At 40.1% G+C, this 23,876-nt stretch overlaps 1 protein-coding gene across 2 annotated transcripts in view; it reads left to right on the forward strand.

Moving 5' to 3' along the window:
• Positions 1–23,876, forward strand: part of kat6b (K(lysine) acetyltransferase 6B) — a 216,197-nt gene that overhangs the window by 100,425 nt on the left and 91,896 nt on the right. For both annotated transcript variants that reach the window (XM_043678896.2, XM_043678897.2), the window contains exons 4-8: positions 2,817–2,932; positions 6,079–6,160; positions 12,896–13,028; positions 18,262–18,317; positions 19,853–19,977. In XM_043678896.2, coding sequence (XP_043534831.2) covers positions 2,817–2,932; positions 6,079–6,160; positions 12,896–13,028; positions 18,262–18,317; positions 19,853–19,977 — 512 coding nt within the window. The remainder of the gene's footprint in view (positions 1–2,816; positions 2,933–6,078; positions 6,161–12,895; positions 13,029–18,261; positions 18,318–19,852; positions 19,978–23,876) is intronic.

Raw genomic sequence — 23,876 nt, forward strand, 5'->3', positions numbered from 1 at the left:
CCTTCTCGAATTTTCTATCCTTGTCTTTAACTTTTTACGATGGTCTTATACGATGCTGTGAGACTCGTAAAAGTTTCTTTGAAATCTCAGCTTTATTGAAGGCTCTTCTCCTTACATGCAGGGCACTCAAGTGCACAGAAAAAGTGGAGTTAATTACAGTCCCTTCCCAAGCCGGGTGGTGCTTGCTTATTATTGAAGCAATTTTTGGATTTCTTCCCAAAACCAATCAATGTGCACTGTGGTCCCCTACTATCTGCAGTGAAATGTTCGCAATGACTGCCCATGGCAGGGCAGATTTTAATGTGCAAGTTGGTTGTTCGATTCGGAGTTTGTAAAGCATCGCATGTATTACTGCTTGATTTCTTTCTGACACGCCATTACTATAAGTCCCCTCTCCTGCTGTGTTTATTGCCATAGCACTTTATTTTCCCACTTATCTCTAAATTCATCATTAGCAATTTTTGTCTGTTTTCACCTATTCCCCAATTGTCTATTAGGAATTTAGCTTATTTCAATCCAATTCCTACCCATTTCACTAATACCTTGACTACTATTGCTCCTTACTCTTTATATATTATTGCAGACTGCTTAAATCTAGTTGCCATGACTACGAATTTCAAAATGAAAGTGTTTTTCTGCTTATTCCCATACTTGCAAGTCCATTGCTGCAACTTTGTTAAAGTCTCTTGCCATGGGCTGTGATACCTTCCGTATTTTTTTTAAATATCACACTTATCATTGATCCCTTTTATAGGGGTACTCAACATCCATTACTCCTGTGTCCTTGGAAAAAGTTTGAAAGAGTGTGAACATTGATAAGCAAACATCTGTTTTGGTTTTATGTTAGTTAGCCTTTTTCTTTTGAACTCCTATCATCTGATGGCATTAACACTTGTTGAATATTTTAATTAGAGAAGTTGGATCTCATTAAATACATTAATATCCAGATTGTGTAAAGAATAAATCCACTGATTTCCCAATAACAATTACCTTGTAATAATTTATATCCAGTTTGAGGTTTTTCCTCAGGCAGCCTGCTCAACAATAAAAATATATCATTTGATATTGGGTGTTGGTAAAATGGTTTAGCCCAGTTATGTTATACGGAGTCATCACCTCTTTAGTGATTCCAGCATGTTTCCCTCCAATACCTGAAATTTGTAGAACTCTCAAAGTTGTTAACACTACTTCCAGTCCTTGTCCTTTCAAGAATTTAGGTAACTTCTTAATCAATCCGCTGCACACATTGTATGTCCCAACGCCGTGCAGCTGAATTAACTCCGGACCTAAAATATTCACAACTAGGCTGCGGCTTCTTGTAACTGTACACTTTCTGTCTGATCAATATCATTGTTTTCTCCTTCCAAGCCTTCTGTGTGGCAGACAATTTGAAAACCTTGCTGAGGGTCAATTTAGCACAATTGGCTGGACAAAGCAATGTGACGCCAATAGTAAGGGTTCAATCCCTACACCGGCTGAGGTTACCATGAAAGACTCTCACTCTCAACCTTGCCCCTTGAGGTATGGTGACCCTCCAATTAAATCACCACCAGTTGTCTCTCTCTAATGAGAGAGCAGCTGTATGGTCTGGTAAGACTGTGGCGACTTGACTGCCATTTAGGACAATTCAATGCATAATGATATTTTGTATCCCATCTGAAACATCTGTTAACCATGTTTCTGCAATTCCTGAGATTCGTACTTCTGTTAAAGTTACCCAGTTGCTGTTGCCTATAATTGCAGGATGCACCTCTACCTCCTCTCATTTTAATTATGATTTTCATTTCGTATTGATGCTGTCAGCCTGTATTTGGGCTGTCTTTCATTTCTGCTACCATTGGCTTTTTGTTATTTACGTTATTGCCGAATGCCCCATTTGAGCTACGAAAGCCACTGTGAATGAATGTTATTTAAGGCACTTTTTTAAAGGCTTCTGACACCTGCTCCAAAAGTGTGTTTCTTTCTGAAACTAGTGATGTCATTTTGGACATCTTGGCATAGTCCAACAGTTTAAAGGTAAGCACATAATTGGGAATCTTTAAATAAAATTTTTACAATCTTGAATATAGACTATCAAATCCCATTATATATTCTTCTACAGAATATCCACCCTCTTTTCCAAACTTATCAAAGCTTAAGCATGCCTCTTGTACATTTAGGTTATCTTTCTTTTAAATTTGACCATAAAATGTAATAGATTTTCCAAACTTTCCTCAGTGTCCAGTTGTTGAGCTTCTAGGTCTGTCTCCATCTCTCTCATGCACAACTCATTCCATCTTTCTTTCAGTCTAAATTTTTTTTAATTCTAAAAATAGTTCTTTATCCTTCAATCTTTATGAAGGGATGACTTTTTTACTTTCATTCCTGTTCTTTTATTTCGTCGACTCGTCTTTACCAAATGTCTGAATTCTCACCTAATTCCAGTGGACCATAATTGCAACTCATTTGTTCACCAATGGCCCTTCAGTATTTTTCCTATATGGCTGTTCATAGGTAAGGTTGGTCATTAGGTACTGGAATGTTAACAGGATTGTAAGTAAACAAGAGTCCTGTTCTTGGCATTATCCCATGTGTAAAAGTTCATATAAAGTAAATCTTCTCTGATTTTCTTTTTTTACAGGCCACTTATGTTATTGCTGCTGTAGCTGAGACAGCAGAGATGAGGCATTGAATTTGGGAATATTTTAGATAATTTAATACTATACCCTTCGGTGCATTTGCAGAATGAACTATCATGAAAAGTTCATTATGATGACACTGACTACAGAAATCTCAGCATTAAAATGAGCAGTTGAAATTGTTTTTCTTTTTTGAAGGGCATCCATCATGTTTAAAGTTCTCTCCAGAGTTAACTGCCCATGTGAAAACCTTAAGATGGCAGTGTATTGAGTGCAAGACCTGCAGTGCTTGTCGAGATCAAGGAAAAAATGCTGTAAGTATTTGTTCACTAACTCCTACCCTCTCACCCCATCCCATTCTCTTACTTCTCACGTCCCCGCTTCCCCTCCTTTACTGTCCCCCTCCTCACTCTCCCTTCCCCTTCTCTCTCTTTCCCTTTTCTCTCTCTTCCTTTGTTCTTTCCCTTTTTCTATTTCCGATCCTTTCCTCCTTTACTTTGCTGCTTCCCTTCCCATGCTTTGTTTCTCTTCCTTCAATTGTTCTTTGCACCCTCAATTTGCTCACCATTGATTTTAATCTCTGAAGAATGCTCAGTTTCCGCTTTATTTATGAATCTATTATCAGTAGTGCAAAATTAGTACTTGCTTTCTGTAAGGTACCTTTGTACATTAGAAGCAATGAAACTTGTTGCCAAGTGACCAAACCATTTTTGGAGACTCTCTAGTTTGTATGAATTTTGAAATGGAAATATTTTGAAGCGTGAGGGACCTTGTTGATAGTGAGAACACCATGGACCAGGTTAATAGATTTGAACAGATTGATAGTAAGAAAGTGGATGTGCTGGAAATTCTGGGAAGCATCAAGATAGATAAGTCCCCAGGGCCAGACCAGATATATCCAAGATTACTACGGGAAGTGAGGAATGAGATTGCTGCGCCTCTAGTGATAATCTTTGCATCCTCACTCTCCTCAGGGGTAGTACCAGATAATTGCAGGGAGATGAATGTTGTTCCTCAGTTCAAGAAAGGGAAAAGGAATTCCCTGGGAATTGTAGAGCAAGTCAGTCTTACATCTGTGGTAAGCAAGGTATGGAAAGGATCCTGAGAGATAGGATTTATGACTACTTGGAAAAACATATTTTGATTAAAGATAGCATGGCTTTGTGAGGAGCAGGTCATGCCTCACAAGCCTTATTGAGTTCTTTAAGGATGTAGCGAGACATGCTGACGATGGCCAAGCAGTGGATGTGGTGTATATGGGTTTCAGAAAGGCATTTGATAAGGATCCCCAAGGTAGGCTCATCCAGGAAGTTAGGCAGTATGGGATGCAGGGAAATTTGGCTGTCTGGATACAGAATTGGCTGGCCGATAGAAGACAGCGATGGAAAGTATTCTGTCTGGAGGTCACCGACCAGTGGAGTCCTGCAGAGATCTGTTCTTGGGCCTCTGCTTGTTGTAATTTGTATAAATGATTTGGATAAAGAAATGACGTGGTTAGTACGTTTGCCAATGACACAAAGGTCGGTAGTATTGTAGTGTCAAGAGCTGTTGCAGGCTACAACAAGACATTGACAGGATGCAGGACCTGGTTGAGAAGTGGCAGATGGAATTCAATCTGGATAAGTGCGAAGTGACTCATTTTGGAAGGTCGAATTTTAATACTGAATACAGGGTTAAAGGCAGGATTCTTGGCAGTGTGGAGGAACAGTGGGATCTTGGGGTCCACATACGTAGATTCCTCAAAGTTGCCGCCCAAGTTGAGAGGGTTGTAAAGAAGGCATATGGTGTTTTGGCTTTCATTAACAGGGTGATTGAGTTTAAGAGCCAGAAGGGTTTGCTGCAGCTCTATAAAACCTTGGTTAGATCACACTTGGAAGATTGTGTCCAGTTCTGGTTGCGTCATTATAGGAAGGATGTGGATGGTTTGACAGGGCGTAGAGGAGACTTAGCAGGATGCTGCCTGGATTGGAGGGCTTATCTTATGAAGAGAGGTTGCGTGAGCTAGGACTTTTCAAACTGGAGAGAAGAAGATAGAGAGGTGACTTGATAGAGGTATACAAGGTAATGAGAAGCATAGATGGAGTAAATAGCGAGACACCTTTCCCTAAGACAGGAATGGCTCTCTCAAGAAGTCATAATTTTAAGGTGACTGGAGGAAGGTATAGGAGTGATGTCAGAGGTAGTTTCTTTATACTGAGAGTAGTGGATGCATGGAATGCACTGCCAGCGGTGGTAGTAGAGTTAGGGATGTTTAAGCAGCTACTGGACAAGCACATGGGCGGCAGTAAATTGAGGGGCGTGTAGTTTAGGTTAATGTACTGTTCTATGTCGTATGATTTTAATTTGTTTATGTGACATCAAGGTTGATGAGGCATGCACCAGTTGCTCTTGAAAAGGTATTTGTGAGCTGTCTTCTTGAATCACTGTGGCCAGTGTTGGTTCGGTACATGCAGAGTATTTCAAAGTTGTGAGGTCCAAGATATTGACCTGGTAATGATGAAGGAACAGTGATATAATTCCAAGTCAGGATTGAGCATGACTTGAAATTTGCAGATGCTGATGTTGTCACATACGTGTACCTCTTGTTCTACTAAGCTCTAGAGATCAGGGAATTGGAAGATGCTGTGAAGCACTTTGCCGAACTGCTGCAATGCGTCTCAAAAAGAAGGCGTACATTTCAATCACAATGCACTGAAGGTCGAGGGAGTGTGTGTTGAGCATGATGCACAGGATGCCAACTAAGTAAGGTGCTTTTGCCAGCACAAGATAGTTTTGTTGCTGTGCGGGGGGGGGGGGTAACCCAGATCCAACCTTTCAACTTCGCATCACCCTCATGAACTGTCTGTCTTCCTTCCCACCGATCCACTCTACCCTCCTCTCCGATCTATCACTATTACTCCCACTTCCGTCTACCTATCATACTGTCAACTACCTTCCCCCACCCCCACCCCTCGCCTTGGCTCACAAGCCTCATTCCTGATGAAGGGTTTATGCCCGAGACATCGATTCTCTTGCTCCTCGGATGCTGCCTGACCTGCTGTGTTTTTCCAGCACCACACTCTCTACTCTGATATTCAGCATCTGCAGTCCTCTCTTTCTCCCAGAATGTCTTCCTAGGTCCACCATCGGTTGCTGTGCCTTTTTACTTTGCACCTTTGAAGTATTCTTTAAAAGAAATAATTATTGTATTGAAGCAATTATTGTTATTGGAATAATTATACCAATGCTAAAAGGAGTCATGAAGTCAGTTTTTTGGCTTGCAGGCTTGGAAAAGGAACACCAATTTGTCCACCTGAGAACAGGATCCCATAATAAATATTATCATTAATGTATATTAAACCAGAAACAGGTTCATAATACTGTAGTTACTTAGTAATTTTAACATTTGCTTACAGTTTAGTACAATTTAAACACACAAGTGACTATGTATTGAAATACTCTGCAATTTTTCTTTCTCTAGGATAACATGCTTTTTTGTGATTCCTGTGATCGAGGATTTCACATGGAATGCTGTGACCCACCACTCTCCAAAATGCCAAAAGGTATCACTGAGGCTGATGTACTGGAGACTTATTTGTTATTTTCAAAATGTACTTGTCTATAATTACAAATAGAGAGATACTAGCTTTGGGTTTGTGTACGAGAGGACGAATGATATGAAGATATAAGTTTACACACCTGAAGAGATTAATCCTGCACCCAGGCTGAACTGGAGCAGTTCATTGACTTCACCCACAATTTCCACCCCATCCTTAAATTCACTTGGCCTATCTTGGATACCTCGCATTCTTTTCTTGACCTCTTAGTTTCCATCTATAGCGACAGTCCACAGATGGGCACTTACTATAAACCCACAGACTCCCATAACTACCCGGACTACATCTCCCCCCACCCAGTATCCTACAAGAACTCCATCTCATTTTCCCAATACCTCCACCTCCATCACATTTACTCGGACAAGGAGACATTCCACTCCCAAGCATCCCAGATGTCTAACTAATTTGAACAACGTGCTTTTCCCCATTCTGTCATCCAGATAGCCCTCCACTGCACCTCCTCCATTCCCTGCTGCACTGCGCTGAACTCCCCCAAATGCAATAAATACAGGGTCCCCCTTGTCCTGACATACCACCCCACCAGTCTTCGCATCCAACATATCATCCTTAAACACTTGCACTAACTCCAATTAGACCCCACCACCAAGAACATCTTCCCCTCCCCATCCCTCTCTGCCTTCCACAGGACCATTCTCTTCACTAATCCTTGGTTCCCGCCACTCTCCCCACCAACCTCCACAAACCTCCTGGTAGCTTCCCCTGCAACTGTAAAAGATGCAAAACCTGCCAGCACACCACCTTCATCACCTCTATCCAGGGCCCTAAACAGTTCTTTCAGGTGAGACAGAGGTTCACCTGCTTCTCCTCCAAACTAGTTTAATGTATCTGGTGCTTTCGATGTGGTCTTCTGTATATCTGTGAGACCAAATATAAACTTAGGGCATGTTTTGCCAAGCATCTCAGCTGGGCCCACAGGGGTGACCTCGCAGTCACTGCCCATTTTCATTTCCCATTCGATTCCCTTTCCGACATGACTATCTTAGGCCTCATCCATTGCCACAGCGAATCAGACCACGTATTGGAGGAACAAAACCACATCTTCCGCCTAGGCAGCCTACAGCCCGAAGGACTCAACATTAAGTTCTCCAATTTCAAATAACCTCTCTTCCCATCCCCCGACTCCCTTTCCAGACCCACCCCATCCCTTCTCTTCCGCTCACCAACCCTTCCAGCTACCAACTGGATTCACTCCTCCCATTGACCAACCAGGTCATACCCTCTACCTGTGTTCACGTATCCTTACCTCACCACTCCGCCCCTTTCCCCATCCAACAACCTCCTCACTCCCCCCACCCCACCCCCCCCCCCCCCCCTCTTATCTCCAGCTCCCCTTATACCCACCCCCGGCTTGAAGAAAGATATTGACTTCTTCACCACCTGATGCTGCCTGGCTTCCTGTGTTCTTCCAACCTCCTGTTTGCGTACATTTAATTGGAGTAAGGCAAATTTTAATGGTATGAGATAAGAACCTTCCAAAAATTAATTGGAGTAGACTGTTTGCGGGTAAAGGGATGGCTGATAAGTGGGATGCTTTCAAAGGTGTGATAATGAGAGTTCAGAGCTGTAATGTTCCTGTCAGAGTGAAAGGTAATGCAAGGCTCGTAGGATTAGAGAACAACAAACGAATAAAGATTCCAGTCAAGAATAAAAAAGAATCATACATTTGATATTGACAACTGGGTTCAAATTAATCTCGTGAAAAGTATAATGTATGTAGGGTTATTCTTAAGAGAGAGTTCAAAAAGACAAAGAGCGGATACAAGGTAGCCTTGGCAAATAAGGTTGAGGAGAGATTCTGCAAGTACATTAAGGAAAAGAGAGCAACTAGAGAGAGTATGGCCCCTTAAAGGCCAAAGAGGTCATCTTTTTGTTGAACCTCAGGAAATGGGAGAGATATTAAAAGAATATTTTGCATTGATTTTTAATGTGGAGAAAGAAATGTAGGCTAGAGAACTCAGGGAATTAAATACTGATAGTTCGAAAACAGTTTGCATTACAGAAGAGGATGGAGATCTTGGATAATATAAAGGTGGATGAATCTCCAAGACTTAACCTAGTGTATCGCAGGATATTGTGGGAAGTTATAGAAGAAATTGCAGGGTTTCTTGCAGAAATATTTCTATAATCTATAAGTGTGGGTGAGATGTTGGGTGACTGGAGAGTGGCTAATGTTGTGCCTTTGTTTAAGAAGGGACGTAAGGAGAATGCTGGGAACTATAGACCTGAGTCTGACGTTACTCCCCTTCCTCGACCTTTCTATTTCTATCTCAGGCGACCGAATCAACACGGACATCTACTACAAACTGACCGACTCCCACAGCTACCTGGACTACACCTCCTCCCACCCTGCCCCCTGTAAAAACGCCATCCTATTCTCCCAATTCCTTCGTCTCCGCTGTATCTGCTCCCAGGAGGAGCAGTTCCAAAAGCGTACAACCCAGATGGCCTCCTTCTTCAAGGACCGCAATTTCCCCCCCGACGTGGTCGAGGATGCCCTCCACCGCATCTCTTCCACTTCCCGCTCCTCCGCCTTTGAGCCCCGCCCCTCCAACCGCCACCAGGACAGAACCCCACTGGTCCTCACCAACCACCCCACCAATCTCCATGTACAGCGTATCATCCGCCGTCATTTCCGCCACCTCCAAACGAACCCCACCACCAAGGATATATTTCCCTCCCCTCCCCTATCAGCATTCCGTAAAGACCACTCCCTCCGTGACTCCCTTGTCAGATCCACACCCCCCACCAACCCAACCTTCACTCCCGGCACCTTCCCCTGCAACCGCAGGAGGTGCAAGACTTGCGCCCACACCTCCCCCCCTCACCTCCCTCCAAGGCCCCAAAGGAAACTTCCATATCCGCCACAAATTCACCTGCACCTCCACACACATCATTTATTGCATACTCTGCACCCGATGTGGCCTCCTCTATATTGGGGAGACAGGCTGCCTACTTGGGGAGCGTTTCAGAGAACTCCTCTGGGACACCCGGACCAACCAACCCAACCACCCTGTGGCTCAACACTTCAACTCCCCTCCCACTCCACCAAGGATATGCAGGTCTTTGGACTCCTCCCTCGCCAGACCACAACCACATGACGGTTGGAGGAAGAGCGCCTCATCTTCCGCCTAGGAACCCTCCAACCACAAGGAATGAGCTCGGATTTCACCAGTTTCCTCATTTCCCCTCCCCCCACCTTGTCTCAGTCAAATCCATCGAACTCAGCACTGCCTTCCTAACCTGCAATCTTCTTCCTGACCTCTCCGCCCCCACCCCAGTCTGACCTATCACCCTCACCTTGACCTCTTTCCACCTATCGCATTTCCAACGCTCCTCCCCGAAGTCCCTCCTCCCTACCTTTTATCTTAGCCTGCTGGACACACTTTCCTCATTCCTGAAGAAGGGCTTATGCCCGAAACGTCGATTCTCTTGTTCCCTGGATGCTGCCTGACCTGCTGCGCTGTTCCAGCAACACATTTTCAGCTCTGATGTTAGTAGTACTTAAGTTGTTGGAAGTGGTTCTGAGAGGCAAGGAATGATGAGGGATAGCCAGCATGGGTTTGTGCGAGGGAAATCATGCCTCACAAACTTGATTGAATTTTTTGAGAAATTAACCAAGCAGGTTGATGAGGGCAGAGCAGTAGACATTGTTTACTTGGATTTTAGTAAAGCTTTTAACAAGATGGTTGACTGATTAGTAAAGTTAGATCACATGAGATTCAGGGTGAGCTTGCCAATTGATAACAAAAATGGCTTAACGGCAGGAATCTGAGTGATGGTGGAGCGTTGTTTTTTGGACTGGAGGCCTGTGACCAGTGATGTTCCACAGAGGTTGGTACTGGGTCCATTTTTGTTTGTCATTTTTATAAATGATTTTGATGAGAATATAAACTGCACAGTTAGTAAGTTTGCAGATGACACCAAATTGGTTGTATGGTGAATAGTGAAGAAGGTTACCTAAGATTACAAAGAGATCTTGATCAGTTGGGTCAATGGGCTGAAGGGCAACAGTTAGAGTTTAATTTGGATAAATGTGAGGTATTTTATTTTGGTAAAACAAACAAGGGAGCAGGACTGTACAATTGAAAGAAGGCCTGTTAAAAATAGAGACACCTAAGGTTCAGTTACGTAATTGTTTGAAGTTTGTGTCAGGTGGTTAAGAAGGACTTTAATATGCTTGCCTTTAATCAGACCTTTTGAGTATTGGAGTTGAGAATGTTATGTTGAGGTTGTACAGGACATTGTTGAGACTATACTGGACATTGATGAGGCCTTTTCTGAAGTACTGTGTCCAGTTCTGGTCTCCCTGTTATAGAAAGACTATTATTAAGCTGCAGAGGGTTCAGGAGAGATTTACCAGGATATTGGCGGCATGGTGGCACAGTGGTTGTCACTGCTGCCTCACAGTGCCAGAGACTCGAGTTCAATTCCCGCCTCAGGCAACTGTCGGTGTCTGCGTGGGTTTCCTCCGGGTGCTCCGGTTTCCTCCCACGTCCAAAAATGTGCAGGTTAAGTGAATTGGCTATGCTAAATTGCCTGTAGTGTTAGGTGAAGGGGTAAATGTAGGGGAATGGGTCTGGGTGGGTTGCTCTTCGGAGGGTCGGTGTGGACTTGTTGGGCTGAAGGGCCTGTTTCCACACTGTAAGTAATCTAATCTAATCTAATTGCTGGGAATTGAGGGTCTGAGTAACAAGGGGAGGCGAGGTGGGCTGGGACTTTTTTCACTAAAGTGTAGAGGTTTATAAAATCATGAGATTTAAATCTCAGATTTAAAACTATCAACTGATCTTGCGTCTTTTGCATTTGTGTAAGAGGGTTCCAAACCTCAACCATCCTTTGTATATGGAAGCATTCCTAACATCTCTCCTGAACAGTCCAGCTATAAATCTCAGAGTATGCCCCCTTGTTCTAGAACCTCCAACCAGTTTAACTTTATCTACCCAGTCTTTCCCTGAAGACTTTGATCAGTTCACCCCTTAACATTCTAAAATCTCGAGAAAACATGTCAATTTTGTTTAATCTTGCCTCATGACTTAACTTCTGACATTCAGGTATCATTCTTGTGTTTGGACTATCCTGGCCTGTGTGTCATAGTTGCAGATTGGCTTATGCAGCTGAGCCATCGTGACCTTAACCCTTTCAATAAATTTTTGAACTTAACTATATCGCTTAGTGCCCAAGTCCTACCCTATTTCTACACTACTTTGATATCATCAGTTCTAGTAAACTGCTAAGCATCTAATCTACTTAAGATGCTTAGAATTTTCTGACATGTGACATTTGTGTGAAATTGCCTTTCATTCACAGTTCTTTTCTGTCTTTTCTCATCTAACCACTTTATTTCTGAAACATTGAAATCCTTCAGTTGTCAACATTCTGAATTCTTGCTTTTTATTCTTGCTCAAATAAGTCTTATCTACTGACCTATGCTTGAGCGGTTGGTAGGTATCAGTTTAAATTACTACATTGTTGTTACTGTCGTATATTGCTTATTACCATCCTGATTGCTTCTGTTCCCTCCATTTATTTTCTTATTTACACCTTTTTCAAGTTAATGTCATTCCTCAACCTCTCTTTACTTGTCTATTATGGTAAAATTTCCTGTAATTTTAGTTCCAACATATAATCAGAGCCACATTTTTATAAAAGTGGGTATATGTTTTTGTGAACAAATTTTCCATTTGACTTGTGGCCATTTTATAGTTTTCTATTATGTTTTAGCTAGTAATGCACGAGGGTCAGAGGAAGCAGAAAATATCTGAGTCTCTAGCATTCTCATAATTTGTGATTGTGCTGTAGAATTTCATCACATACTACCTTAATGTGTGATAATTTCAAATTACACCTCATTAGCTTGCAATTAAATCATTGTTATATTTTAATCTCCAGTCCCATCTGTTTTTTGGTATTCTTTCTGGACTGCTCTCTCCTTCACATACAAGCTCCATATTATTCAATGAGATTTATTTCCCATATTTCAGTGAAAGCTAATTATTGTTCTAGTTAAAGAATCTTCTATTCATCAAGTGGGTTTAGAAAAATCTTCCATTGATTTGAGTTTCATGACTGTGAAGTGGTATTTGTGGGAGAAGGAACCTGGACGGCACGGTGGCACAGTGGTTAGCACTGTTGCGCCTCAGCGCCAGAGACCCGGGTTCAATTCCCGCCTCAGGCGACTGACTGTGTGGAGTTTGCACGTTCTCCCCGTGTCTGCATGGGTTTCCTCCGGGTGCTCCGGTTTCCTCCCACAGTCCAAAGATGTACAGGTCAGGTGAATTGGCCATGCTAAATTGCCCGTAGTGTTAGGTATAGGGGTAAATGTAGGGATATGGGTGGGTTGCGCTTCAGCAGGTCGGTGTGGACTTGTTGGGCCGATTGTAATCTAATCAAATCTTCTGAGCTCTGATGATATCATTGAATTTCTTCTGTAAGTGTGCCAACAGTGTTGTTAAATTATTGCTTCTGAATTCTGTTTCTAATTGTGAGTTATCTAATATGCAAATTTAACAAAATCCTCATTTCCTGTAATGTTTTCTGACTTACATATTTTCATAGCAGGAGTGGAATTAAAGCTTCACATGATTTGTAGATTCTAAATAGATATATGGTACAGATTGGAAACTTTGTTGAGAAAGCTAATGGCTGTATCCTTTATGATAGGAATGTGGATCTGTCAAATCTGCAGACCAAAGAAAAAGGGAAGAAAGCTACTTCATGAGAAAGCTGCACAGATCAAACGTCGTTATGCGAAACCAGTAGGACGTCCCAAAAATAAACTAAAGCAAAGAACCATGTATGTGTATTATTTTAAACAAGTATAACAAATGTTTTTAAAGATATTTGGAGTGCAATATTTGAAAGAAGTAACCCTGATAAATTTCCTTCTAATTACCATGCCTTCAAACCAAAATGCTGCCCCCTAGATTGAAAGGCAGACTAGACACAAAGTTGTTTAAATTAATAATGTAGCTTTTGAAAATTGATGCTCCATTTCAAAGAAAATCACATTATCAATAAATATTAAACAGTGACAAAAATTAAATTGTCTACATTATTATTCAAACCTCCCATATCATGATACCTCAATTGAAGTCAAACTAATGAAGTATTTTGGACATGCAAAACCAGATAGATGTCTGGGAAATATATTTTGCTCTTTTCAGTGAGTGTCCCTGTGAGGCTGAATTATGCTTTTGGCACAAAAGAAACTAAGCAATATGGAGATTGTGCAGGAAGGTGTAACTGAGATAGAAGGTCAGCCTTAATTGAACATCATAGTCGCTCAAAGGTTGAGTTTAAAAAAATGCTCTTGCTCTTATTTCCTATGTTCTTATGTAATGTTAACTTGTTGAAAATGTCAGTTCACAGGAATTTTATTTATCACTAAGGCACAGATTGTTATATATATGTATTATTACAGTGCCTAAATACAGAAAGCAGACACTATATAGGCTGTCATAACTGTGGTGAAATTCATTTGTGTTCTTCAATTTTATATGAAAATCGGTAGCACTCAACTTAGTGCTTGACTTTTCGAATTATTTTCCCATCAACCAATGGAATTTAACTGTAATTATTTCATGATTTTTAAAATAAGATTTTCAACTTGTTATTTTATGTAAGTTTAAAAGTTCTGTACTTATTCTTGTTTATCTCAAAACCCTTAAATATATGTCATGCTCCTAAGTTAGAAATCTACAACTGTCTTTAAATTTGGCTCCTAATCTTGGAGCTGAACGCACACCAATCTGCTATTATCCATTGGTTTCTTTGCCTTTGCTTTCATTGATACTGATACTTTCATGTGCCCCTAAAAAACACAATGATGTATCTTTTTGTGCTTTTCATATTTGGCCAGATCTTAATAACATTCTTTGATCTTCATGTAGGTTTTGTGCTAGGTTTTGTTTGTCCAACATAATTGTCTTCACTGACGTATATTTTTGTTCTCTTCTTCAAATCCCTCATGACTCGAGTCCTCCAGCATTTTATACATAACCATCTCCTTCAAACCACCATTGTGGGGAGAACCTTGAGCCATTTTGAAATTTCTTCTGCCTCACCACTTTTTTTTAAAAAATTGGAGACGAAACTTCTGAATCAATCAGTTAGTCATTTGTAATTTTGTAATCAGAATCATTTAATTTGGAACTGAGCACAGCCTTAGTATTCATTGACCAATGCAATTCAACAGAGTATTGCTGAATACAAAAGAATAAGAACGTCAGTGGATTTCTTGTTTTTCCTTTCTATGCCAAGTATGCAAGACCCAAATCATTTATACCCCTGTTATTCTCTTATCTTGATAACTCAGCATAAGCCAAGAATTACAACTAAGACCAACCTTTTTATTGGTTCTTTACCACATTGAGTAGTGTATTTGTTCATTAGTACAGAAAAGCTGCAAGTTCCTTTCAGTTGCTCATGGTCCAAGGCTGGATTGCTTTTTTTTAAACTGATGGGAATACCCCTTATGCTAAATCAAACGCGTAAGCAACAATTGAGTAAAGACCTGTAGTGTTTCCCTTTGATTCTGAATTATTAATGTAATTCCAATTTTAAAAATCTGCAGAGGAAAATTGATCTTGATTTTGTATTTTTAATTCTAAAACAAGTATCCAGTCCATTAAAAAGATTTTTATTTAGAGGCTCAGGAAACCTTGCAGTCTTATTGTATTGAAAGGTCTATTTAGTGGCAACTGCCCTCAAAACCTCCATTGTTGCCTTGTCAGTAAAGTAATTGAGTACAAACAGCTTCTCTTCCAATCTTCAACAACTGTCAAACTGGGTAAAGAGACCTGAAAAAATATACATTCATGTTAAAGTTGATGGATGTTGACTTTTTGTAGCTAAAGCAAATACTGTTCTAGTGTTCACTTCTCCTTCATGACACATTTTCAACAAGAAGTCTGTCACTGCCATCCACAATCATTGCAAGTTCATCATCTTTCAACTGAACTGAACTCTAAATTCAATACAAATGACTTCCACGTAAGGTGACACTCTATTTTGGATGTCAAGAGTAAAGGAAATGAATTCCCATGTACATACACATTCCTACTAAGTCTATTTAAAATGTTTAATTCCTTACATTTATTGTTTTAAAACTTAATCTTTCACAGCTGGTTGCTGTGCAGTTCCATTCATTAAGATCTTCAATATATCCGTTTGAAAAATGTGATTTTGTGTATCAGTCTGACAGGAATGTATCTTCTAATTGTGTATCCAAATACTGCCAGGAGCATTGAGCAAATTACTCCATATTTTGTCTGGAATTGTTTTCCCATAAGTTAGAAAGTCAGTGTTTGAGCTAGACGTTTCTTTGAATGCAGCATAAGAGCACATCATGTTCACATAGTGCAATGTTGTGAACCATGACAGCAGACCGTCATTACATAAAATATCTGTTACTAATATGCTGCTTGTAAGAATACTTAATCATATCCAACACATTTTTGAGGCAATGTCGTTTAACCAACCAGTGTAATGAACCACATCTGTTGCCATTTGCAGGAATGCACTGTCATTCCTAGAGAAAAGCCAGTTTGAAAGTTCTGCATTTGGCAAACAGAGAAATCAGTTCTCATGATTCATAGATGGAATTATTGAGCTACCCATGTATTCCCAAGTTAATGTGACATTAGGGATAAGTTATATACAGTATGAAAGAACAAAGACTGAACCTGAAGGAAATATGGGTGAAGTAACTAACCAAGTAGTTGAGAAGATGAGTTTCAAAATTTCTTTTAAGGGTGTTGAGACAAAGGAAATTTCAAAATGGCTTAAAGTTCTGCCACCAATGATGGTATTAAGGAAGTCATTTTTATGAAATGCCAGTGATGGAGGATTGAAGTCATGAGGGATTTGGTGGGGACAAAACTGTTTATCATTGAAGACTGCTTTTGAGGATAAACCGAATGTAGTGTAAAGGAGGATATGAAACTGAGAGGAACAATGCTGTACAAAGATAGCAGCTCATGATTTTGATTTATTTTATCAGTCTCAACTCAAATGATGTTTCTGTTTAACTATGATATCACTTATTGCTAAGTTGTTTTTAAAAAAGTTATTGTTTGGAAAGCAGTTGAGGATGTTTGTAGTTATTTGTAATTGGTAATTGGAATGTTTTTGTAATTTGACAATATGATTTTGTTTTTGATGCTTTTCACCACACAAGGTTGGTGTTGACTTGATCGGCTGAATGGCCTGCTTCCACACTTTCGGGATTTTATGATCAATAGAAGTTATGGGAAGGTAGTTTGTGAAATGTGAAAAGGTGATTCAGCTTAATTTAAAGCAATTCATTTATTGAATGGACACATTGAACATGTTTCTCTTGTTTGACAGTCTCCAATTCCCAAGCCTGTCCATCACCATATTGTTATACACTTATTGGTATTATATGAATAGGCAATCAGCTGGCAAATACTGTGGTAGAAGTGAACTCAACAGGATAGTCATTATTTGACAATTTTAAGGCATTATGCATGTAATTTCTTATAACTATCCACTTACTCAATTGAAGGCATGGCCTCATGTGCTGCATTCCAAAATAGTTCACTGTTACTGACTAGAACTGACATTTTCACTCACGATAATTTGGTTCAAGAAAACAATCTTGATTCGTTCGTACTACCTTTGCCTTAATTCTTTGTGTCAATACTATGGATTCTTTCCAGTTGCATAGTATTCCTTTGAAAAGCCGATGATCAAACTCAGAATTTTATTCTCGTACGACTTCAGACTTCAACTCCTTGCTCCTCCCAAAGTGCCTGACCATTCTGTTTGTCTTTAGTTCGTCTCCATCTGACACAGCAGCTGTTTCGACTGCTGCCAAGTCATCGCCCTGTTTCACTGTTATCAAAATGTGACCATTTATTTTGCTATCCTCAATCTCCTTCGCTTCTCATTTAGCCGTTTTAAGTACAATGTTGTTCCAATTGCTGACTTTGTAAAGGTTATCAAAACTTTTATGAAAATTATGCCCTTTGTTGACATACATTTGTGGTATGTAAATTTAGTTTAATAATTTGAATTTATCTGTTGTATCCTGTTTTAAGTTTAATCTAAGGGCGTGTACTTCAAAGCATGTGATGCATTCTGTCAGCTTGAATAATTAATTATATTTAGGTTTTTATTCACTATTTATTCCAGTCAATATCCCTAGTTCACTTCGACTTACATGAGCTGACTGTTGCAATACAGTCCCTCATGAGGCAGTTGTTTAAATAGTTTTTGAAGAATATATAATTGAAATCTGGCAATATCCATCAACAAAGTCATGTTGTAAGCAATTATATTTATGAGGCATTTGATTTACTTCGTAACTTAATACTGCCATTTGTAAATCATACCGAACCTAAGCTATGTATTCCAAAGGCTCTTGGGTGATTTAATACAAAATACACAAAAGATAGTTCTGAAAATAATGTAAGAACAATTGTAAAGATGTCAATTAGATAACTTGTTGAAGATTTCCGTTTATATTTGTTCAGTAAATTATCTGCTCATGATGGATGGTCACAAAGCCCACATTGAAGCATTTTATGTAGTAACATCACTTATTGATAAGTTGATGCACACTGTCACAGCAAAGTAGAATGCAGTTTTGCATATAATCAAGGTCCATTTTCGCTGACTTATGATTAGAAAAAGGGCATTTCCTTGAGAGAGGACATGCCTATCTAAAAAGTTTATTTGTTTTATAGTGTTTAATTACTATAAGCAGTGACTTAGAACCAATTTAATTGCTTTATCCCTTTTACCGTAGAATGGTTTGAGATGCGGGATTGTAAATGATGTGGTGGAAATAACTCCAGATGACATGGAGCAAAACATGAAAAATGGTCATGAAAATATAAACAAGTAGAAATGTAATCATACACTGAAGGTTGTGAATTCTTCATTTGTGCATCTGATTTTCCTCCCCATTGTTTTTCTCTTTATATATTTGTAAGTTTAGAAACACTCCTAGAAACGTAAGTTCGTTCTTTAGTGGTAATGTTATGTTTTGCACTTTTCCACAGATCTGCAGACAATGATGAAGGATCCATGACAATGGACACAGGAAGGGGGTCACCTGGTAGGGGTCAAAAGACTCAAATCTCTACAACACCTTCATTTCATCATGCTGCATTTCTGAAACATTCGAGCAGCAGATTGGCTGATACAGACCAAACCATGGCTGGTACTACCAAACTCACAGTTAACCAAACAACTTTTGGCCTTGTTGATGGCCTAACTAAATTCTTTACACCTTCACCTAATGGTCGAAAGACACAAGGTGAAATAATAGACTTTTCAAAATGCTATTTGTTTAAAAAAAACTGCACTTTGAAACAGTCACGTACTTCTAACTCCAGAACATGGTCTACAAGTTTTGCTCAAAAGTTAATCCCATTCTATCAATCCTCACTTCCTAGTCACAGCCCCAACTCTTGCAAATCCAGCACCTTCACTTCTGCTAATTCCCCTCAAAGTTTTTCCAGCCAATCAAGTGTTCTTTCTCACAGTAAACTTCCTAACAGCAACCATATAAAGGGACTCTTTGATGGGTTATCTCATATTTATACCATTCACAGAAAGTCTCGTAAAAAGGGGAATCCCAATTATGCAACACTTAGACATATGCAGCATAAGCCTGAATTGGTTCCCACATCAAAAATCTACCCTCCAATTGGACAAAAGAAAGGTATTAGTAGCTTCATGTTCCCTGCTTTTTCTCATGGATGGAGGGCTTCCAGGACATGCTCATTCAAATCATTTGCTCATTTCAGACAAACCTCCTTCTTTGTAAAGCACAAAATATTAGGCAGATTAACGTACAGATTGACCCCTCAAATGGGGACCCCCTCAGCAGGGATGGGGAACATGGCATACGGAAGGATTAAACAGGATCGGGACGATGGTAAGCAAAGGTCCAAACCAACCTGCGTCCTGTTCACTGAAAGTTTTCTCTATTTATCACATAGCCCTTAGCTTCTTTAGTTCCTTCTCCAATGTAAACAAAATATTTTGTCCCTTTTTCTGAAGCTAACTAAATATCTTAACATTTTTTCATAGAAACTTGCATCACCGATGAAACATCTTGATTAATTTGCATCTGTTGTAGTACTAAGAGTCCCAAATGCCTGCATAGCACTAATTACAACTTTGGAGAAACGCATGACCATCCAAATTGCCACATTGTTCATCTCACTTTACTGTTCCTTTTCGAACTGTGATGCAGCCATTGTGGTTGTTGCTTTCAGCGTTGATAGAGAGAAATGGCAAATGTGTTAACAGTAGATATTTCTATTCTACATTTTATTAATTGTTTTTCCTCCTTCATTTCTTTGCATACACTAATATCAACCGTACTGGACAAAGCAAATGCTGTTGTTGGATTACTTTGTGCCAGTTGCCTGCCTCCACTGCCATGTCTTGATTGGTCTTGTGACTATTAGTATTCAAATTGTTAGATGAAGTATGCTAATTTACCTCACCTGAATAATAAAGCAGCCAAATGAGTTGTGATCATGTTATGGAGCTTTTAATGGAGTATATAATGGCATTCATATGATAGTCAATCTTGCTCTTGGACATGAATATTTTTCCTGTTACTTTGGTAAACTGCAGACAATGAAGAAATTATGAAAAATATCAAAAAGGATATTGCAGATGGAGGTGTAGCTTTCCACCAGGACAATGTGACAGAGGAGGACTTAGAAATGTTCAGACAAGCTCGGGATCTTTCAGTCCAGGTGAGGTACTTCATTTGATTAGTGCAATAAATTCTAGAACTGTGACCAGTATTGCACATTGCACATGTGGATTCACATAACTGTGTGCTTTAAAATTAGCTATACAATGAAGAAATTCAGCATGCAGAACTTAATAATTTCTTGCCTATTATGCATATGAGCTGGTAATGCTTATGAAACAAAAAGTTCAAGAGTCAGCAACAAGCAGAACAAAAGTTTAATTGTTATAAAAAAAAGTTAAAACATTTATTGTGTCTGTAACTATAGTCATGTCATAGAATCATACAGCATGGAGCCAGACCCTTCGGTCTAACCAGTCCATGCTAACTACGTTCCCAAACTAAACTAGTCTCATCTGCCTGCACTTTAGCTCATCCCCCTCAAAACATTTCCTGTTCACATACTCATCCAAACGTCTTTTAAATATTTGAACTGTACTCTCATCCACCACTTCCACTGGAAGTTCATTCCACACGTGAACCATTCTCTGGACAAAAAAAGCTGCACCTTGTGTACTTTTTAAATGTTCACCTTAAAAATATGATCCCTAGTTTTGAACTTCCCCACCCTAGAGAAAAGACCTTCACCATCCAATTTATCTACAATGCTGTAAGGTCACCCCTCAACCTCCTATACTCCAGTGGAAAAGATCTCAGCCTATATTTAAACTGAAACCTCCATTCCCAGTAATATCCTGATAAATCTTTTCTGAACATTCTCTAATTTAATAATATACTTCCTATAACAGGACTTTATGTGTAACATCATCCAGAAGTGCAGTGAAGGGTACACTGTTTCGAACTAAGGTTCATTGGTGGCTGGAGGGCGGGCTGGAGTGGGGTGTGAAAAGCAAATGGCCCAGGACCAGGAGTGGAGAGGGCTAGAGGAAGGATTCAGGCCCCAGGAGGTCCTCTCCCCTTCTGTTGTCTCCATTCCTTTGCATTCAGCCTGGATCTCCCCATACCCCACCTCTTGGGTTCAAATGCCATCCATCCAGATTCTCATGCTACCTGCTCCCTTCCCAGCTCCTCCCAATCTCTCCACAGTACCTTTCCCAATCTGTCTCACCACCACTCTATCACCATTCCCCCATCCCCGAAATCTACAGACATTTGATTTACAGTGGCATACAACATGTCAGTACCTGTGTCAGCAAATGCAGCACACTGTGGATTTTGGGCATCAGACAGATGGGGGAATACAAGGAAGAATTGTTTTTGTGCAGTGAGTCATACTGACCTGGTTTAAGCTGCCTGCTCATGGATGGTAGCAGTTCAGGAAATTAGACCACTTCCATCTTCTCAAGGGCACTTGACAATGGCAAGGAATGTTGGTCCAGCCAGCAATGCCCTCCTGAATCTCCAACCCTGTGAAAATATTTTTAAACATTTGTCGAGACAAGGAATACCTGAGGGAGAAAATCCTGCAGCTCATCCAAATCCCAGCTGTCCAGGTCCGAACTCGCAGCAATTCCTGTGACATTGATAAATAAAATGTGACATCAAGAAGTATTAGAAGACAGAGCAGGAGGGTAAAGGCTCTGTGAAAGAGGGAAGTTTTAAGGAGCGCTTTTTGAAAAAATTCATTCGTTGAAAGTGGGTGTCACTGGCTGAGGCCAACATTTGTTGCCCGTCCCTAGTTGCTGGCGCCTCCATCGGGAAGGCAGCTCCTCACTCCCATTTTCTTGAACCGCTGTAGTTCACATGCTGCAGGTAGACTCACAATGCTCTTAGGGAGGGGATTTCAGGATTCTGACCCAGCGACACTGAAGGAATGGCTGACATTTTTCCAAGTCAGGCTGTGGAGTGGCTTGGAGGAGAACTTCCAGGGGGTGGTGTTTCCAGATATCTGCTGCCCCTTGTCCTTCTAGATGGTAGAGCGTGTGAGTTTGGAAGGTGCTGTCTATGGTGCGTCAGTGAATGTCTGCAATACACTGCTGTGACTGAGCATCAGTGGTGGAGGGATCGGATGTTCGTGAATGTGATACCAATCGAGCTTGGGTTGCTTTGTCCCTGAATGTTGTTGACCTCCTTGAGTATTGTCGAAGCTGCACCCATCCAGGCAACTGCTGACTTCTACCCCCATTTTAAATTTTCAGTGGGGGTCAGTTAGCTTAGTTGGCTATACAGCTGATATGTGACACAGAGTGATGCTAACAGCATGGGTTCAATTCCCACAAATGGTTGATGTTACTATAAAGGACTCTTCCCCCTCAACCCTCCCCCATCTGAGGTGTGGTGAATGGGTTTTGGGAGACAGGAGTTATTCACTACAGAATCTCCAGCCTCTGACCTGTTCTTGAAGCCACTGTGTTTAAATGGGCTGTTTGGTCAATGGTGACCCCCAGGATGTTGATATTGGAGGGATTTAGCAATGGCAATGCTATTGAATGTCAAGGACTTCTTAAATGTGCACTGAATTAAAAACATGGATGCATAAGAGGTTGGAATTAAATGCATGTTGAGGAGTTGCAGAGTTTTACAGAAGTGGGATGTAAGTGTATGTATGAAAGTGTGTGAGTATGTTGTATGTGTAAGTGAGTGAATATGTGTGAGTAAAAATTGAGATATACAAGGGCCTGGGAGACAACATGGGTCAGCAAGCATGTAGATAGGATGATTAAACTATGCATAAGCAGCCAGCATTGTTTCCTTACCTAGACTGGGACACATGAAGCTGGAACCCCAGGGCTTGGACATGATGATCGAAATGATGAATCTGTTTAAAAGTAGTTCAATTTGAAATAGATGATATGTTCTTATGAATACAATATATATCTTTATAAGTGTACTGCATATGTAAAATAATAACATTTTTTTCAATTTACCAATATGGGGGAAAATTGCATAACTGTAAGGTTGAAACTTCATTTGAGATTTTAAAAAACTCTCTAAACAGTCAAGATTTTGTTCTGGATATACAATATATCACCTGTGCTGGAGCATAAAAGATTTTATTCTCTTTATTCCTAATTCATGGGATTTTCTGAATCTGTGGATTGCCATCCCGGTATGCCATATCAGTGAATACACAATTAAACAGATGACGAGGACCGAACTAGACCCAAACTTGGAATAAAATGTTTTATTTAAGGAATGTTGAAATAACATAGAATGTGGAAGATAAAAGTGAACTAAATTCTGTGACTATTTAGACTCCATTTGAATGGTTTGAAGTATACCTGTACGAATGTTTGTCATCTTAAGTTGTATCTGAGACATATGTAAACACTATCAGAAAACTACTAGAAAGTTTAATCGTAAAATGAAGTTATATAATTAATTTTCTTCACACAGTCATTTAGTAGTACAGAACTTGAGTATTGGTGAAAAAAGACACGTTGGGCTGAATCTTAACAGAAATCAACTAAGTATCATTTTTGACAAGTTTCATGGGGTGTTTCTCTCTCCCACCTCCAGCTGGTTTTCTTGCACTATCTTCCCACACTCACTTCATTAACTATGCACTACATCTCTATGCACCCCACTCATCATATTCTCCTACTCACTGCAGGCAGACGTACTGGCCACTGCCAGGACCTCCTGGGATTCCTGGCACCGGCGCCATCTTTAAAGCTCAGCCATGCAACTGGTCAAGCGTTGTCCTTCCAGCTTTAATTTTTAAAAGGTAAAGTTGGGAGTAAATATAGAATAAATTATGTTTGAATCGGGGGAAGCTACATTTCCCTTCAAAATTTCACATTGGCACAAGAAAGGTTCTGAACAAAGGGAGAAATTAACGAGTCTAGATTTTACACTGGGAGGAAAATACTTCTATATTTGTTCTGTTGTTAATTCCATTTATACTAACTGCAAATATTCATTGTGTGCAGTCTTGGTCTCCAATCTGAGGAAGGATGTTCTAGCTGTTGAAGGAATGCAAAGAAAGTTTGCTGGACT

The sequence above is a fragment of the Chiloscyllium plagiosum genome, unplaced genomic scaffold, assembly GCF_037043375.1.
Source record: "Chiloscyllium plagiosum isolate Xiang-an unplaced genomic scaffold, Cpla_swu_hap1 HiC_scaffold_43, whole genome shotgun sequence".
Lineage (NCBI taxonomy): Eukaryota > Metazoa > Chordata > Chondrichthyes > Orectolobiformes > Hemiscylliidae > Chiloscyllium > Chiloscyllium plagiosum.